A 21202-nucleotide genomic window follows, 5' to 3' on the forward strand; every position below is an offset into this window, starting at 1 on the left:
CTCATTAATGGATTTAACCTACCCATGTTGAGACTGAGGGATAAAAATATTTATATTTTTAAAATAGAGTACTTAAAATTAATAACTTTAATAATTTGACATAATGTTTGTATTACTCCAAGGACACAGACACACTTATACACACATGCACACATACACACACATGCTTTTAGAAGAAAGAAAATGCCCCTCCTAAGGAATCCTTATAATTCTATTGGAATTACTAACTAAAAGTATTTTAGTGTTTTGGGCAGCTATAAAATTTATTTATATATAGTGATATGATCTGTGTTTCTATCTAAAGCCCTTGAAGACAGGAAAAGGAAAAAGTTAGCTTTCTATATCGAATACTTAAAAATCTATTTAAGTTGTTTATTAAGCAAACAAGCAAAAAATAAGTAAATACAGAATGAAAATAAAGTTAAAATGTTAGTATATTTCTTTATGAACTCTATTCCACTGAAGAAATGAGCCTTTTGAACTAACTGTAGTTTGATTATTGAACAATCACATAGCTGTGATTCCCTAATTTTCTACTCTAAAATAGCATTTTGATTGGATTTATAAAGGTATGTATCAACAGCACAATTTTCATACATTTAACATTTAAATGTATAGTGAAGAATATTCTGGCAAAATTTAAAATATGTGCCTGTTTCATGACCTGAAGAGATTTAAAGGTGGTAATATTTGCTATAATTTAACGTTTTTAAATAATTCATATCCTCATTTTGTATTGTTATTTACTCTTAGTCAAGGGTTAGAGAACATTTTCACTCTTGTTTAAATTATGCAATGTTGGTATTTCATTGTAATATGAGATCAGTAGTCCTAGCATTTATTTTTACAGATCATATTATTTATTGGCATATCGTTTAACTGCCTTCTTAACCATTTTGTCCCTTGGTTTTGAATCTTAATCTTAATGTTTTCCTTCATCACTGATCTTTAAGAATGATCTTTCAGCTTAAAAGAAGCTAAACGTAAGAAAGTTTCATTAATTTAAGAATAGGGCTGCTTTGGATTCGCTTTTTCCTTGTTCAAGAAGTACATAATTTTTCATATTGATAACCTGGTGCCCTCCTTTTTAAATATTACTAATGAACAGAAATAAACTTAGATAAAAATGGCATGACAAAAAGTATGACATTCACTTATTTCAAATCAAAGAAAATGAATGCAACATAAAGTGCTTTAACTGAACACTGACAAGATATTAAAAGTACAAAAACTGGTCATTTACACTAGGTTATAGATTATTTGTCCACCAGTTCAAACTCACGTGTGAAAACTCCATACTAAAAACCTCACAGTATTGGCTAGTAGTCCATGAAGGATGCATTAGCAATTTAATGAATATCATTCATTATTTATTAAATATTGTTCATTACATTGCTAATTAATTGTAAATGCATAACATTCACAATGAAAGAAAACATCTACCTGTTGTCATTGTTTTTAACCTGTGATCTTTGTATTAGTATGAAAACTATAAAATATGTTTTTTTTAAACCTTGCAGATAAATTTAGTTACTTAATCGGACCAGTACAGGGTAAAGATAAAGGATTAGGCTATTTCTATCTGTACTTATAAATACTTATTAAAAATTGACTTCAGTAACTAGCCCTACCATTCTGGTTTAAGCTTTGTTAGTCACCCAAGTCTCCCTGGTACACTTAGAACTGGTCCTGACCTTAATAATTTATACATTTGCCCTTTTTAAAGTATTGTGTCTGTGCTGGCATTTGTGTGAAGGGGCAGGCACATTAGAAAGAACTTGAAACTTTAAAATTTCCTAGAAATTCATGAATCTCCATGGTTCAATGTAAATTATTGTTCTTTCATCTGAGATGTTCTTGCCCATGCATTTTGAGTGTTGAAATATTCTTCAGTAATACATACAAAAAGAGGAACAGTTGTGACAAGAGATGCTCTTTCTTTTTATTATGCCCACTTAGCAGAATGTAAAGCTGTCTGCCATCTTTATGTCAATTTTCTAATATTTATTTATTTATTTTTAAAATCACTGTGATTCTTGAAGTACAGCCCTGAAACCACTGCCTTAAATACTCCAGGCTCTGCAGGAGGGAGGCAACAAGCTCTCAATAACACAGTACACTGTTTGGGAGAGGAAGGGAAGGGCTACCTTGAGTTCTCTGAAAACTCCTCATCTACCCTGAATATTAAGCATAACGAGCCTCACTTATCTGAGAAGCAGGGGAAAACTAGAGGTGGTGCAGAGTTCATACTGTGGGATATTATACTAGCCGTTATTCTTAGTGAACTGAGAGGGCTATCATCAGTTTACAAATGGTGGTTTTGACCTGAGGGCTTTTCAATAGCTGCTACAAAATAAATTTTTGTGGAGAAGACCAACATCAGTAAACCTCCAGGAAACAGCTATATGCTGCTCTCAGAGGGCTGACCAGCAGAGTACACTTTACAGGTATAGCTGTAGAAGGATTTGAAAAGATTGGAAGGGTGATTAGCAACAGGAGAGACCACCAGTTGACTCGTAACCATTGAAGTGCTAACAGTCTCTTGATACCAGGAACCATTGGTTAAAACAATATGGCATTGTGGTTTAAAAAACAGGCTTTGAAGTTAGACAGAATAGGGAATAAATTCTGGTTTCACCTCTTACCAGCTGGAAGGCCTTGAAAATGCCCTGTAACCTTCCTATGCTTCAGTATCTTGAGCTGTGATGTATGGTAATATTGACTTCATAGGATTCTCAGCAAATTAAACATATTCTGATTTCAGAATTAAATTAGCAAATGTGTATAACCTGCTTTGCACACCTGTTGTATACTAAATTCTCAATAAATACCGGCAACTATGTTCTATCCATTTGTTAATTCAAAAAACTTCAGATATTGCGTATGTGGCCTAGTGAGGTAGGGGTAAGGAAGAGCTCTTATTCTTCTGAGTTTCAAGAGTAGTGTGTTGCTACATCTAAATCCCATATGGCAATATTGACTTAGTATATCAAAAAGAAGTAGTCCATAAACAGCAAAAATTATTAATATCAGAAACAAATTAAATTCCTGCTTTTGTCTTGGGATGACATGCGTAATGAAAAATAAGGAACAGAGTTTTACCAGCTATATGCCTTTCAAATGAAAATATGTTTATTTGTAGTTAACTTTGCAATTATGAAAGAAGGTACAATCATTTAAAAAATCATGAGGCCTTGTTTGTGTAAGTTCCAAGACTCCATTGACACTACCAATTGGAAAATGGGGCATTAGCAAGACTCTAAGCTACAAACCTTCAATATATGTCTAATGTTACATTTATCTTTACGTTTTCCTTGCAAATTCAACACTCCATTGACTTCATGTGTTTCTATTAGTCTTCAATCAGGATAAGCTAGTGGGAGAAAGTGGCAGTTCTATATTCACCTCTACTTAGATTTTAGTGTAGGTATTTTATTTGACCTGATATTGAGGCATATGAAAAATATAAGTAGGTAATTGTAACACAATGGTAAGGATTTGTGTATCTAAACACATCAAACATAGAAAAGGTACAGTAAAAATACAGTATCCAAAACAAAACATGATACACCTATATAGGGCACTTATGGAGCTTACAGGACTGAAATTTGCTCTAGGTGAGTCAGTGAGTGAGTGGTGAGTAAATGTGAAGGCCTAGGACATGACTGTACACTACTGTAGACTTTATAAATACTGAACACTTAAGTGACACTAAATTTGTAACAACAATGTTTTCTTTCTTCAGTAAAAAATTAACTTTAGCTTACTATATTTTACCTTATAAACTTTTAAATTTCTTCGTAACTTTTTGACACTTTGTGATAACACTTAGCTGAAAACACAAATAGATTGTACAACTGTAAAAAAATATTCTTTGTTTGCATCCTTGTTCTGTAAGCCCTTTCTATTTTGGGATTTGTTTATATATATATTTTAGTTTTTTATTACAAATTAACACACAAACATACACATTAGCCTCGGCCTACACAGGATCGTCAATATTCACTGTCTTTTTCCTCCATATCTTGTCCCACTGCAAAATATTCAGGGCCAATAGCAGCAGGAAGCTGCCATCTACTATGATAACAATGCTTTCTTCTGGAATAGCTCCTGGAGGACATGCCTGAGGCTGTTTTACAGGTTTTGTTTTTTTTATTTTTTTATTTTTTATTTTTTTTGAGATGGAGTCTTGCTCTGTCACCCAGGCTGGAGTGCAGTGGCCGGATCTCAGCTCACTGCAAGCTCCGCCTCCCGGGTTTACGCCATTCTCCTGCCTCAGCCTCCGGAGTAGCTGGGACTACAGGCGCCCGCCACCTCGCCCGGCTGTTTTTTTGTATTTGTTAGTAGAGACGGGGTTTCACCATGTTAGCCAGGATGGTTTCGATCTCCTGACCTCGTGATCCGCCCGTCTCGGCCTCCCAAAGTGCTGGGACTACAGGCTTGAGTAGAAGGAGTACACCGTAACATAATGTTAAAAATTATAGTATGGTAAATACAGAAACCACTAACAGCCATTTATTATCACGTATTATGTACTGTAAATAGTTGCATGTTCTGTACATTAATATAACTGGCAGTGTAGTAACATTGTTTACACCAGCATCATCATAAACATGTGAGTAATTCATTGTGCTACAATGTCACCACAGCCAGGACTTCACTAGGCATTTAAGCTCCATTTTATATCTGGTCCATCATTGACTGAAATGTTGTTATGCAGCACATGACTATATTTCAAAGCCCATTAAGAATTAGGACCCAGGTCTGTCTGTATCAGTTAGGGTCCACTTAGCAGATAGAAACTGCATAGTAATTTAAGCAGGAAAAGTCTAATATAGTAGTTATTAACTACGACAGAGATTGGAGTAAATGTGATTTTCTACTAAGGGGTAAAAGAACTCTAATTGACAAGAGGAGATATAGGGACCACTTGGTCTGAGGCAGAGCACCTGAAGAAAGACAAATTTTTACAAAGGCCACCCATGGGGAGTCAGTGAATGGGGGACTACACTGAGCTGGCATTCTAGTGACACTCATGGAGAAGCCATTCTGGAGATCTGTGGCAAACTGTCTGTAAGGTGATGTCACATTGTGGAACTCAATGGGAAGCCAATTCATAGGAAGGTGCTGCGCTGGTGGAACTCTCTAGGAAGTGCCCAGTGGTGGGAGGAGCGGAGTGCCCTCTGAGATGCCGGAGAAGTTGCAGGCGCCTGCTAAGAGACCCACCAGATCCAGAAAGAACCCATTCATTGTCCAGTTCTCTCCATTGCCCAATTTGTTTTATACTTAAAATCATACCGTATTGCAAGGAAGAAGCGTTCTAACCTCCCAAGCAGGACAGTGAAGGATGGATTTGGATTTGTGAGGCAATAGATGGATACCTAGCACACTGTTCGCCATCAAATCATGTCATATGGCCTTATATTCACTTTATCAGAAAATATGACATGTAACAAAATAAAGAAGACTAAGAGGAAAGGAAGGAAATATATGTAATCGAGTTTTAAGTGGAGATTTACATTAGTGTCTCTTCTTTAAAATGTTTCTAGGCAGAGTCACTTTAAATCCTCACGAGACTGCTTTGTTGAATTTTAGGACCCTGGCTTATCAACCAAAAACTAGAATTACAAACTGGAGGTCCAATGGGCATACCAGAGATTTTTCACTATATAATTTAAATTATTGTTTAATTCCAGTTTTCTCAGCTACTAGTTAATACAGGCCATGTTCAGTTGACAAAGATTCATTTGCAAATAAGAGCTTCCTTAGGTATCTGAAGCCTACTTGCATCATTTATAGATTGTAAAATTTAGGCAAGTTATTTAACTTCTCTGGGTCTCAATTTCTACATGTAAAAGGAAATAATAATAGGACTTACCTTATAGGTATGTTATGAAAATTAAATATGTTAATATTTTAAAGCACTAGGAATAATTCTTTGCACATAATATGTGCTATACAAATGTTTGCCAGATAAAAATAATTCAGTCACAGCAATATGCATTTTATATTTTCTTAAAAACCTTCACCTAGGAATATTAATTCCTTTAGTAGTTCCAATATATGGAACTCTATATTTACTCAACATTTTTGTCAGATTAATCTGATTCCATTGTTTAACAGAAGTTAAAAGTAAGAATCTATGGTTATACTATAGAATGTATAATGTGAATGCTGTTCATTGGATATCTTAATTTTTTTCACAGCTTTAACAATACTGCTTTAAGCTGATAGTGGTTTAAGATGATATTAGTAAAGCCCTTACTCTTTAGTTTTTGGAATTAACTGAACAAGAAGATTTTTGGTAAAGTAACTTTGACTAAAAAAAAACATGTTTTCAGTGTGACCTGTTGTACCCAAATTGTTAAATAGTTTTTAATTTGCATCCCTTAAAAGAAGCAAGTATGACACTCTGTAAAATGTCTCAAATTTTATATATTTTCTCTTTTCTTTATAGATGGCAAAGAAAAATATTCTGAACTAATAAAAAAGTCCAAAGCAATTGAAATGTTATTTACACTCTATCCTCCTGAAGGTGCACACGTGCCTAACAGTACACTACTCAAGTCAACTTGGTTGAGACCCATAGTAAATGGGGAAGAAGGTTATAAACATATAGGTAAGATATTGAGCCTTATTTTTTATTATAAATAAGTGATATCTTATAATATATATAACTATATTCATCACATAGATGATGTGGGATGATACATAGATCCTATAGAATGTTCTCTTTACTTCTTAGATACTATGCCTGCAATTTAAAAAGGGACTGTTTTGTGCTTTTGTACCTCCACTAGAATAGTGGAACTATATTGTGCCTGTCTACTCACTAGTTGATGGAAATTTGGGTTGTTTTCACTTTTGCATTACTACAAGTAAAGCTACTATGAACATTCATGTTCAGGACTGTGTTTAGACATGTGCTTGCATTTCTCTTGGCTAACTTGTTTTCCAGTCATTATAACATTTCATATTACCCACCCACAGCAGAGATATAAGAGTTGCATTTATTCCACAGCTGTATCAACACTTGGTACAATCAGCCTTTCTAATTTTAGCCAATCTAATAGATGTATGTTGGTAACTCTTTGTGGTTTAAATTTGCATTTCTCTAGTAAACAATGTTATTTGGCATCTTTTCATGTATTTATTATTTGTATATCTTTGTTGAAGTGTCTATTCAAAACTTTTGATCATTTTCATATTATTATTTATTAAGTTTTGAGAATCTTTTACATATTCTGAATACAAATAAGTTAACCTTTATATGCTTTGTGAATATTTTCTTCCAGTCTGTAGTTCGTCTTTTCTGTCTTTTAATAGTATCTCTGGAAGAGCAGAAGTTTTCACTTTTGATAAAGTACAATTTACTACTGTGTTTCTTTATTGCATGCTTTTGCTGCCATATCCAAGAAGTGTTGGCCTGGATTGTAGCAACAAGGTTTTCTTCTATAAATTTTATAGTTTTAGGTTTATATTTCAGTGTGTGGTTGATTTGGGGTTAATTTTTGTATGTAGTTCAAGATATAAATTGAAGTTCTTTTTTTAATACTTTGATATCACAAACTTTCCAACAATATTTGTTGAAAAGACTATTTTTCTATAAATTAACTTTGCAGTTTTGCAAAACCGAATAGTGAAAAAAGATATATAGATAGCAAATGAGCACATGAAAAGATGATCAGCATCATTAGTCATCACGGAAATGCAAATTTAAACTACAGTGAAATACTACTACTCACTTATTAGAAAGGCTAAAGTAATTTTTTTAATCTAATGATACCAAACAAGGAGGTGGAACACCTCAAACATTCACACATTACTGATGGAAATGCAAAATAATACAGCTATTTTGAAAATATTTTGATACTTTCTCATAAATGAAATATATTCTAGTCATAAAGCCTAGCCATTCTATTCCTAGGCAATTACCTAGGAATAGGTAATTGAAAGCATTTACTTACACAAAACACACATATTTGTAATATATATAAATAGGAAATATATACAATATATTATATATGTAACGTATGTGTGTATACATACATATATATATGCATACATACATATATATATATAATCAGCATTTTTCAAAGTCGCCAAAAGCTGGAAACAACACAACTGTTCTTCAACTGGTGAGTGAATAAACAAAATTTGGTTCATCCATAAAAATTTGGTTCAGCAGTAAAAATGGAGGAGTGAACTATTGATACACACAACATGGATGAATTTCAGATGTATCATATTAAGTGAAAGAAGCCAGAATCCAGGGCTATGGTATGATTCCATTTAAGTGGCACTTTGGAAAAAGCAAACCTATAGTAACAAAGTTCAGGCCTGTGATTACCAGGGTTTAAATTTGATGGTAGTGTTTTACTACAAAGAGGCAGCATGAGGGAGTTTTTAGGGTGATGGAACCATTCTGTATCTTGATTATGATAGTGATGACATGATTTTAAATAAGTCAAAACCCATAGAATCATACACCAAAAGGAATGAAGTTTACTGTAAGTAAAATGTTTTAAAATAAACACAAAATTAAAAGAGAATCATTTATATAAATGGCCAAAAAGTTCATAAGAAGATGTGTACCATCATTAGCCATAGGGAAATGTGAATTAAACCACAGTGAGATATCACTATACATCTACGAAAATGGCTAAAGTTAAGAAGACTGGTTATATCAAGTGTCAGCAGGGATGTGCAGCAACCAGAACACTAATATCATGCTACTACAAATATAAAATGGTAAATACAGTTTGCAAAATATTTTGGCATTTATTTATCTATTTTATTTTTCTTTTTTTTCTTTTCTTTCTTTTTTTTTTTTTTTTTTTTTTTTTTAGAGAGAATCTCAGTTTATAGCCCAGACTGGAGTGCGGTGGCACAATCTTGGCTCACTGCACCCTCTCTCTCCCAGGTTCAAGTGATTCTTGTGTCTCAACCTCCCAAGAACCTGGGATTACAGGTGCCCACCACCGCAACCAGCTAATTCATATATATATATATATATTTTTTTTTTTTTTTAGTAGTAGAGACGGGGTTTTACCATGTTGGCAAGGCTGGTCTTGAACTCCTGACCTCAAGTGATCTGCCCACTTCTGCCTCCTAAAGTGCTGGGATTACAAGCATGAGCTACTGCACCTGGCCAATTTTTTAAAAAAGTTAAACATACACCTGCCATACAACCAGGCATTACACTTCTACATATTTATCCCAAAGAAGAGAAAATATATGTCTATTCAAAAACTTGTATATGAATATTCATAAAACATTTTTATAAAACACTCAAACTAATAGAAACAACTCAAATAACTACCTACAGATGGATGGATAAGCATATTGTGATATTTCTATGTAGAATACTCAGCAATATAAAAGAAAAAACCTGGATACCTTTGATACACTAACAACATGGCTGAATCTCAAAATAAGTATGCGAGTGAAAGAGGCCAGACAATAAAGAGCACATACTATATGATTCCATTTATGTAAAATACTAGAAAATGCAAACTGAGTAGAAACAAATCTGTGGCTACCTGAGAATGAAGATTGGAAGTAGAAGTGAGAGGTGATGGGTTAAAAAATTTGAGAGTGATGGAAATGTTTGTCACCTTGATTGTGGTTATCATTTCATGGATGTACAAAGTAAAAAGTTATTGAATATTACACTTTATGCAGTTTATTGTATATATTTTATGCCTCAATAAATCTATAAAAAGCAAGTTAAAAACATAAATATTAAAGAACCAAGGTAAGGAAGTTTTTATTTTGGTAGTATTTTTAAAAGATGTTTTCTCTTGAAGCTTTAAAACTTGCATTTTAAAACTTATTTAAAGAGAGTCACAAATTCAGTGCAATATCATTGGACTGATGCATACAAAGGCATATTTAAGGGCTCAGTTCTGTAATAGCCTAGAGGAAGAAGAGAGAAAGAAAAGGAAAGAAAATTATGAAAAAGAGTAACTTAAGTTGAAAGTTTTGGGTTTAATAAAATGAATTAAGAACCTGACTGCTATTTATTTTCTCTGCAATTTTCCACCTGAAATTATCAGAAGGTGACCTATACCTATTTGTGTTTGCTGTTTACAGTCTATTTGCAAACACTTTGTTAAAATAAAACAAATTAAAAGGAAATACGCAAGTGGCATTGTGTTGTTATTTTCAAACTCTGTCTTCTAAGCTTTTTGCTGATTTTTTTTCTTTTTCTATGGGTAAGTGACCAGAGCCTTGAATCTTTTTGAATTACATTGTTATTGAATTGACTGACAAGAGATTTGCAACATTTGCCTTGAAAAAGATTAGTCTATTACAGAAGTGCTTCCTAAAACTGAGTAACTCCTTAACTATAAACATTTTAGGGAAGATAGCTTTGGGAATTTATTATGTGTTCCAACATTAATACTCTACAATGTAGGTACTCCTGTTTATTGATTTTACTCTGTAAATTCAGAGATCTATCAACAGCAAGAACCAATGATTAAATAGAGTTACGAATGCTCCATAAATGGCATGAGTTGCTAACAAAGTACCTAGTATGAGGACCATACATTCTCTAAAAATACCTGGTACAACCATATTTTTATATCCCATATTTCCTAGAATAGTGGCTTGATCGTAACTGGAATGCTGCATAAGTCATAATTTCAACTTGCTTAATAGGCACAAAGAATTTCCTCTAGATTATAATTTTATAATCTTAGACCAAGTAAAAAACAGGTCTTTAATTTTTTTCCAGGAATATATGGCTTGTCACACTTAGTTTTAGAAAGGCTATTTTGGAAAGTTAGTCTTTTAACATATCTTCGGTTGTCTTTTTTTTTAAGCACTGTCTGTCCTCAAGCTCCGCAACCCTCTGGACTATCGCAAATATGCTCAACTTGTTTCTCTCCTTTGTTAAGCTTTTGTGACTTTGATAAATTTTTAACCTTGAAGCTATAGATTATATTAAGGAGCATTTTAGGCCTATAATTCTTGGAATTCTAATGGAGATACCTTGAAGGGGTGGATTAGCTATTATTTTTCAAGAAAATCATTTAGGGAATACAAATGAATGATCAAATCACTTTCCTAAACCAATGGTCCATTTTAACTGAAATCGTATTATTGTATTACTGTCAAGTTTCTCATTAGTTCAGATGCTGAGTAATATCAATGACCTATAGTTCTGCTACTTCTTTTTCATATCATTTCCAGCACTTCATATAATACACTTTACTTACCCTTAGAATACATGGTTATTTAAATTACATAATTAATACTGGAACCTGATTTCTTGGCCTAATTACTGTTTTTTTCCCCATTAAAAAAGTACAAGGTATTTTTTATGTAATTTAGTTTGCTTCACTGCCTTTAGTCTAGACTTGATATACATTTGCTAAATTAGAATCTATCTTAGCTTTAAAGATTCCAGCAATTAGACAATCATCCTTGACAGTCAAGGCTGATTTTTGGTGATCTTCTTTAAGAATTTTCTACTTTGTAACATAAGACTTTCTTATATATCCTTTATTGCAGTTGAAACTTATTCACTAACAACAAAATAAAGGTTATGCATAGATTATTATGACTCTCTATTTTCTAAAATGGGCTATTTAATGTATTCTTCAGAATCCCTCCTTCTAATCCTTGATCCCTTTTGGCACTTCTCTCTGAACATTTTTCCAATTTTCTCATTTATTTTAAGGGATGAAGCTCAGAATACAACATGATAATCCAATACATGTTTGACTTATTGTGAATGTAATCTTAGCTACTACTAGTTCTGCTTATATTTTTGCACTTTTTAAAGACTTTTAAAAATACACATCCCAGCATTTACTTGGATTTCTGCCCGTATTTTTTAATCTAACTTTTTGTCATATTTTCTTGTAACTATTTGATGTGTATATAATTTATTTTGCCTTCTTAAATTTGCTATCCTGACTTGTCCTGGTTTTCCTTTGCTTATTTAGAATATAGACATTTATTACTCTTGTCAAAAACTAAGCTTAATTTTGAGCCTATTCTTTGAGGTGTTCTGTAGGATTAATTACTGTAAAAAACTTACATTCTCATTTGAAAGGAGCTCTATATATTTTATATCATTTATATCTGCTCAAGTATAGGAAATGGCCTATTCTAATTTGGGTAAGTTTAAATGCACTATGTTTAGGTCAATGTCATGCTTTGCCTATAGAGTATCTGCTTGCTTGAGATGAATAATATAGTCACTGAAAAATATATTTTATACCAAATAGGACTTGAAAAGTTGTTTGGGTATATCCCCATTCATCCCGTATTTTATCTACTATACACTGCCATCAGCCTCCAATGTCACGTTCTCTAATGTCCTTTTTGGTTTTCTTTGGTAGTGGCAAATGGATATGAATGTGTTTTCATGGTAATTATAATTGTTGATTGAAGAAATGTTTTATGTTTACATGGTTGAGTTGGTTCAAACTTTCAACACTTGCTACACTTACATGAATCATCCAACAGTAAGATAAAAATGATTGCCATATTGTATCTGGCTAAAGTTTTTGACTATGTTCAAGTTATAAAAAATGTATTAGGGTGATGAATTAGGTCTTTCTCATTTAATGAAATGGTTGTGTTCTATGTGAATTCCATTTTTCCTTAAACTTCAATGATAAAATCAGACATGTGTCTCCTACTTCCCGAACCCAGCTTCACCAAGCATGTTGGAAACATTTGAGTAAGAAAATATTAAGATGGCACCAGGTCTATTAGATAAAGAAAATATGAGTTGTACATTTACAACAATCCACCACTCAATATTGCTTAACTTTGTGAGGTAAAATTTGGAAGATTAATATTTCGTTATGATTTCTGCATCTATTTATTTAACAAATATTAACTGAGTGTCTACTATATACTTGGCAATAAAGATTGAGAAATAACTTAGGCTTAATACCTGCCATAGAAGTGTTCACATTCTAGCAGATACAAAGCACTATCAGAGTTTTGGTTGAAGTAGGCGCAGTGAGCACTGTTGTTGGTTCCTGGGTCAAATGGAATACTTCCAAATGAGAAACTTCAAAAAATCGAGGAAGAACATCTAGAAATTAAAAAAAGGATGACACTAACACTCAATATCTGAAATAAAACCCATAAATCTGAATTTACTATATATTTAAATAATGGGGCATTATACTGGTTAAGCATGATCTCTGAGCAAAGCAGGCAGTTGATCTTATATAGGGTTTTCAGGAAGAGTGGTAGCCAGTCTCTAAGATGGCTCCACAGATGTGGTTCTTGGTTCATGCTTGTGTGTATTTTCCTCTCATAGTGTATCAGGTGTTACCAATAGAATATAGCAGGTACTTCACTTCTGAGTCCAGATCATAAAAGAGAGTCTGGCTTCTTCCTTGCTCTCCCTTGGGTAAGTTGCTCTGAGGAAAGCTAGGTGCCATGTCATGAGGATACTGCAGCAGCTCTTAGAGAGGTGTATGCAGTGATGAACTGAGACCTTCTGCCTACACAAATTAGGCACTGAGTTCTATGTGAGTAATACAATGTGGAAATTGAGCCTCCAGTCAATCCTTCAGATGACTGCAGCTCTAGTGAGAGGTTGAAGGCAGTCTTATGAGAGACCCTGAGCCTGAACCACCTAGTAAAGCTACCCAGATTCCTAACTCTCAGAAATGGTGTGAGATAAATTTTTGTTGTCTTATGCTTCTAGTTTTGGGGCAATTTGGTTTTCTTTTTTTTTTTTTTTTTTTTGAGACGGAGTCTGGCTGTGCCGCCCAGGCTGGAGTGCAGTGCGTGATCTCCGCTCACTGCAAGTTCCGCTCCCAGGTTCACGCCATTCTCCTGCCTCAGCCTCCCCAGCAGCTGGGACTACAGGCGTCTGCCACCACGCCCGGCTAATTTTTTGTATTTTTAGTAGAGACAGGGTTTCACCATGTTAGCCAGGATGGTCTCGATCTCCTGACCTTGTGATCCACCCGCCTCAGCCTCCCAAAGTGCTGGGATTACAGGCGTGAGCCACAGCGCCCGGCATGGGGCAATTTGTTACACAACAGTAGATAACTAATATAGAAAGCATATAGGTCAGTGATTAGTGGCTTTTAGCAGCGGAAGTAAAATGACACTGTTTGCTGAGTGTGGTTACACAGGAAAGACTGAGTTGCTGATTGGCTTTCAGAAATGTGTTACTAGAATAAGACTTTTGTTCAGTGGTCAACTTTGAAAAGCAGGAACTCTCACTGACTGATTGGCTTTCAGAAGTGTGTTTACTAAGTTTAGCTGTCACTGGTTGATATTTAAAACCAATTCTGAGAGTTTCTTATCACTGTGATTATAGAAATATAATGGATTAGTTAAATAGGTTCAAAACAAGTTCAAGTTTTAACTTGTTACCATGGCTGTAGAACTCTTAGAATATTCTTAGGAGTGTGGGGAAATGTAACTGTCAAGAAACAAGGCATAAAGTAAAACAATAGAGATTGCATGTTAGTTGATATAATGGAAGCAATTAAGTATAATGCCTAGGAAAAGAGAATGAGTACATCTGGCAGTATAAAATATACACATAGAGAAATCTTGAAGTAATATTTAATAGTTATAAAATAAATCTATATAATATTTTGAAACTGAAATAAATTACGACTAGAGTTTTTTGAGCAAGGGGTAAACAGGGTTGGACAGCTCCACAGTTCCTTGTATCTACTGTAATTGTTGTGAAGGTTAATTTTGTGTGTCAACTTGACTGGGCTTATGGATGCTCAGATGGCTGGTAATGTAATTTCTGCGTGAAGGTGTTTCTGGATGAGGTTAGCATTTAAATCAGTAGGCTAGGTAAAGATTTCCCTCTTTGATACAGGTGGTCATCATCTAATCTGCTGAGGATTTAAATAGAAAAAAAAGGTGGAGGAGGGGCAAATTTCCTGTATCTACTTGAGCTAGGACATTCATCTTATCCTGTCTTGGACATCAGTGCTCTGGATTCCTGGACTTTTGGACTTGAACCAGAACTTACACCATCAACCCCCAAGATCCTAGTCCTATAGACTCAGCCTGGGACTTATACCATTGGCTCACCTAGTTTTCAGACCTTAGGGTTTGGACCATCAGCTTCTCTGGGACACTAGAGTACAGATGGCAGACTGTGGGACTTCTTGGTCTTTGCAATGGCAGGAGTTAGTCCTTCATAGTCAGTTTCTTTATGTATATCTCTATATAGCCTATTGGATCTTTCCTCTGGAAATCCCTGATGGACATAATTGCTATGATGACAAAATTATATAATTAATGTAAAGTTAATGCTTATTCACTTTATACACTTAAAAGACTCAGAGCTATACATTTTATGTATATTTCTCATGTTATCTTCATAATTTATATGATAGAAGCTATTATCAAGCTCATTTTACAGAGGGAGATATTATTTCCTAAGAGGCTGAGTAACTTGCTTGAAGTCATGCATCTACTGAATGGTACAATCAGGATTTCATTCTAACTCTAGAGCAAACATTTCCACATTAAACTGAAAGAAATATGCTTTGTTTTGATGGAGATGATATTGAGTCATCAAGAAGCTATTAAATTATAATCAGTATATTATTTTAGAATTTAGTGAGGTGTGTATAATAATCATAAGAAAATAATGCATATGGATTTATTTACAAGGATGGTAATTACAGCACTGTAGTGAAAAGAAATGTTGAAACAATGCAAATGTCCAGCAATAGGGGAATAGTGAAATAAATTATGATTCATAAAGAAGATGGAATTCCATGTGACCATTACAATTATGTTATTGAATATTTATAGGAAATTTGAAAAATAAATTTTAATGAAAAAAGATTACAAACTAGTATGTCATGTATAATATACTCATATAGTTACATAAAATGAGTTAAGAATATACAAACTTTAATATCTACATTTTGTGAATCCAGTGGACTTTATTTACTGTTTTAATATAACAGAATTTTCTAATTTTTCTGCATATTCTACACATTTTGATGCACATTTATTTTTTAATATAACAAAAGATTAAGACTTAAAAATATTATTCTGAACTTACATGTTATACCATATTCCTCAATTTAAAATTAAGCTTTATCTATTTTTATATTGTTCTTTGTTGGTAGATATACATTTATCTTATTTGTTTTGATTTTGCTGTTAAACTATAATAAAAAGAATACGTTTGTATCAAAGTAAAATATAACCTTTCAATGAAAAGGAGAAATGAGCCCATTTTATTATGTCATATTTCAAAACTATTTAAAAATAATTTTACATTTTAAAATACATTTGAAATATATATTTATTTGAGAAATCTCTGATAGTTCTATAAGCTTTTGAGAAACATTCTACTTAATTATCCTTATTCCCCACTGTAATTCTCAGCCCATAGTAGGTATTTGTGCATAAATTGTTTAATGTGTACATGAAGGATTACTATAGCAGCTAAGCTATGTTGTCATATTCCTTAATATGATATATAAATGATAAATGATAAATATATTTTTATCATTTATATATTGAAATTACCTTATTTGCTCTCTCTGGGTTCATTCAAAGATTGTTATAACATATGGCTGTAATGTAGTATGGCAGTTCTTTAACATTTACATTTGCTATTTAATAAATAAAATATAAATTTACCATTAGGAGGCAAAAATCCAAGGTGAGATAAAAGCATTATTCAGTCACTCCACAAATATTTATTGTCTGTATTCAATACCCTACGTTAGACATGAGGAGGATTCAAAGGTAAATAAAACATCTTCCCTCTCATGTATTGGTTTAGACTGGGTAAAAGATACATTTAAATAATTAACTACAGAAGATGGCTGAATAGGAACAGCTCCAGTCTCCAACTCCCAGCGCGAGCGACACAGAAGACAGGTGATTTCTGCATTTTCAACTGAGGTACTGGGTTCATCTCACTAGGGAGTGCGGGACAATTGGTGCTGGGCAGCTGCTGCAGCCCGTCCAGCGAGAGCTGAAGCAGGGCAAGGCATCGCCTCACCTGGGAAGTGCAAGGGGGAAGGGAATCCCTTTTCCTAGCCAGGGGAACTGAGACACACAACACCTGGAAAATCGGGTAACTCCCACCCCAATACTGTGCTTTACCAAGGATCTTAGCAAATGGGCACACCAGGAGACCATATCCCACACCTGGCCGGGAGGGTCCCATGCCCACGGAGCCTCCCTCATTGCTAGCACAGCAGTCTGCGATCTACCTGCAAGGCAGCAGCGAGGCTGGGGGAGGGGCGCCCGCCATTGCTGAGGCTTAAGTAGGCAAACAAAGCCCCTGGGAAGCTCGAACTGGGTGGAGCTCACAGCAGCTCAAGGAAACCTGCCTGTCTCTGTAGACTCCACCTCTGGGGACAGGGCACAGCTAAACAACAACAACAACAACAAAAAGCAGACGCAAAAGACTCTGTCTGACAGCTTTGAAGAGAGCAGTGGATCTCCCAACATGGAGGTTGAGATCTGAGAACTGACAGACTGCCTGCTGAAGTGGGTCCCTGACCCCTGAGTAGCCTAACTGGGAGACATCCCCTACTAGGGGCAGACCGACACCCCACACCTCACACGGTGGAGTACACCCCTGAGAGGAAGCTTCCCAAGCAAGAATCAGACAGGTACACTTGCTGTTCAGCAATAATCTATCTTCTGCAGCCTCTGCTGCTGATACCCAGGCAAACAGGGTCTGGAGTGGACCTCAAGCAACCTCCAACAGACCTACAGCTGAGGGTCCTGACTGATAGAAGGAAAACTATCAAACAGGAAGGACACCTACACCAAAACCCCATCAGTACGTCACCATCATCAAAGACCAGAGTCAGATAAAACCACAAAGATGGGGAAAAAGCAGGGCAGAAAAGCTGGAAATTCAAAAAATAAGAGCGCATCTCCCCCGGCAAAGGAGCGCAGCTCATCACCAGCAATGGATCAAAGCTGGACGGAGAATGACTTGGACGAGATGAGAGAAGAAGCCTCCAGTCCATCAAACTTCTCAGAGCTAAAGGAGGAATTACGTACCCAGCGCAAAGAAACTAAAAATCTTGAAAAAAGAGTGGAAGAATTGATAACCAGAATAATTAATGCAGAGAAGGCCATAAACGAACTGACAGAGATGAAAACCATGACACGAGAAATACGTAACAAATGCACAAGCTTAAGTAACTGACTCGATCAACTGGAAGAAAGAGTATCAGCGATTGAGGATCAAATGAATGAAATGAAGTGAGAAGAGAAATCTAAAGAAAAAAGAAGAAAAAGAAATGAACAAAGCCTGCAAGAAGTATGGGATTATGTAAAAAGACCAAATCTACATCTGATTGGAGTGCCTGAAAGTGAGGGGGAAAATGGAACCAAGCTGGAAAACACTCTTCAGGATATCATCCAGGAGAACTTCCCCAACCTAGTAAGGCAGGCCAACATTCAAATCCAGGAAATACAGAGAATGCCACAAAGATACTCCTCAAGAAGAGCAACTCCAAGACACATAATTGCCAGATTCACCAAAGTTGAAATGAAGGAAAAAATCTTAAGGGCAGCCAGAGAGAAAGGTCGGGTTACCCACAAAGGGAAGCCCATCAGACTAACAGCAGATCTCTCGGCAGAAACTCTCCAAGCCAGAAGAGAGTGGGGGCCAATATTCAATGTTCCTAAAGAAAAGAATTTTAAACCCAGAATTTCATATCCAGCCAAACTAAGTTTCATAAGTGAAGGAGAAATAAAATCCCTTACAGAGAAGCAAATGCATAGAGATTTTGTCACCACCAGGCCTGCCTTACAAGAGACCCTGAAGGAAGCACTAAACATGGAAAGGAACAACCGGTAACAGCCATTGCAAAAACATGCCAAAATGTAAAGACCATTGAGGCTAGGAAGAAACTGCATCAACTAATGAGCAAAATACCCAGTTAATATCATAATGGCAGGATCAAGTTCACACATAACAATATTAACCTTAAATATAAATGGACTAAATGCTCCAATTAAAAGACACAGTATGTCAAACTGGATAAAGAGTCAAGACCCATCAGTTTGGTGTATTCAGGATACCCATCTTACATGCAGAGATGTACACAGGCTCAAAATAAAGGGATGGAGGAAGAGCTACCAACCAAATGGAGAACAAAAGAAAGCAAGGGTTGCAATACTAGTCTCTGATAAAACAGACTTTAAACCATCAAAGATCAAAAGAGACAAAGAAGGCCATTACATAATGGTAAAGGGATCAATTCAACAGGAAAATCTAACTATCCTAAATATTTATGCACCCAATACAGGAGCACCCAGATTCATAAAGCAAGTTCTTAGAGACTTACAAAGAGACTTAGACTCCCATACAATAATAATGGGAGACTTCAACACCCCACTATCAACATTAGACAGTTCAACGAGACAGAAAGTTAACAAGGATATCTAGGATTTGAACTCATCTCTGCAGCAAGCAGACCTAATAGACATCTACAGAACTCTCCGCCCCAAATCAACAGAATATACATTCTACTCAGCACCATATCACACTTAATCCAAAATTGACCACATAATTGGAAGTAAAGCACTCCTCAGCAAATGTACAAGAACAGAAATTATAACAAACTGTCTCTCAGACCACAGTGCAATCAAACTAGAACTCAGGACTAAGAAACTCAATCAAAACCACTCAACTACATGGAAACTGAACAACCTGCTCCTGAATGACTACTGGGTACATAACGAAATGAAGGCAGAAATAAAGATGTTCTTTGAAACCAATGAGAACAAAGATACAACATACCAGAATCTCTGGGACACATTTAAAGCAATGTGTAGAGGGAAATTTATAGCACTAAATGCCCACAAGAAAAGCTGGAAAGATCTAAAATTGACACCCTAACATCACAATTAAAAGAACTAGAGAAGCAAGAGCAAACACATTCAAAAGCTAGCAGAAGGCAAGAAATAACTAAGGTCAGAGCAGAACTGAAGGAGATAGAGACACAAAAAACCCTCCAAAAAATCAATGAATCCAGGAGTTGGTTTTTTGAAAAGATCAACAAAATTTATAGACTACTAGCAACACTAATAAAGAAGAAAAGAGAGAAGAATCAAATAGATGCAATAAAAAATGATAAAGGGGATATCACCACGGACCCCACAGAAATACAAACTACCATCAAAGAATACTATAAACACCTCTATGCAAATAAACTAGAAAATCTAGAAGAAATGGATAATTTCCTGGACACTTACACTCTCCCAAGACTAAACCAGGAAGAAGCTGAATTCCTGAATAGACCAATAGTAGGCTCTGAAATTGAGGCAATAATTAATAGCCTACCAACCAAAAAAAGTCCAGGACCAGATGGATTCACAGCTGAATTCTACCAGAGTTACAAGGAGGAGCTGGTACCATTCCTTCTGAAGCAATTCCAATTGATAGAAAAAGAGGGAATCCTCCCTCATTCATTTTATGAGGCCAACATCATCCTGATACCAAAGCCTGACACAGACACAACAAAAAAAGAGAATTTTAGACCAATATCCCTGATGAACATCGATGCAAAAATCCTAAATAAAATACTGGCAAACCGGATTCAGCAGCACATCAAACAGCTTATCCACCATGATCGAGTGGGCTTCCTCCCTGGAATGCAAGGCTGGTTCAACAAACACCAATCAATAAACGTAATCCAGCATATAAACAGAACCAAAGACAAAAACCACATGATTATCTCAATAGATGCAGAAAAGGCCTTTGACAAAATTCAACAGCCCTTCATGCTAAAAACGCTCAATAAATTCGGTATTGATGGAACGTATCTCAAAATAATAAGAGCTATATATGACAAATCCACAGCCAATATCATACTGAATGGGCAAAACCTGGAAGCATTCCCTTTGAAAACTGGCACGAGAAAGGGATGCCCTCTCTCACCACTCCTGTTCCACATAGTGTTGGAAGTTCTGGCTAGGGCAATCAGGCAAGAGAAAGAAATCAAGGGTATTCAGTTAGGAAAAGAAGAAGTCAAATTGTCCCTCTTTGAAGATGACATGATTGTATATTTAGAAAACCCCATCGTCTCAGCCCAAAATCTCCTTAAGCTGATAAGCAACTTCAGCAAAGTCTCAGGATACAAAATCAATGTGCAAAAATCACAAGCATTCTTATACACGAGTAACAGACAAACAGAGAGCCAAATCATGAATGAACTTCCATTCACAATTGCTTCAAAGAGAA

The 21202-nt window shown here is 35.2% G+C and overlaps 1 protein-coding gene across 2 annotated transcripts in view; it reads left to right on the plus strand.

Annotated features, from left to right (window-relative positions):
• IQCM (IQ motif containing M) overlaps positions 1 to 21202 on the plus strand; it is a 491845-nt gene that overhangs the window by 400019 nt on the left and 70624 nt on the right. For both annotated transcript variants that reach the window (XM_050791177.1, XM_050791179.1), the window contains one exon: positions 6458 to 6619. In XM_050791177.1, coding sequence (XP_050647134.1) covers positions 6458 to 6619 — 162 coding nt within the window. The remainder of the gene's footprint in view (positions 1 to 6457; positions 6620 to 21202) is intronic.

This window comes from Macaca thibetana, chromosome 5 (assembly GCF_024542745.1).
Source record: "Macaca thibetana thibetana isolate TM-01 chromosome 5, ASM2454274v1, whole genome shotgun sequence".
NCBI lineage: Eukaryota > Metazoa > Chordata > Mammalia > Primates > Cercopithecidae > Macaca > Macaca thibetana.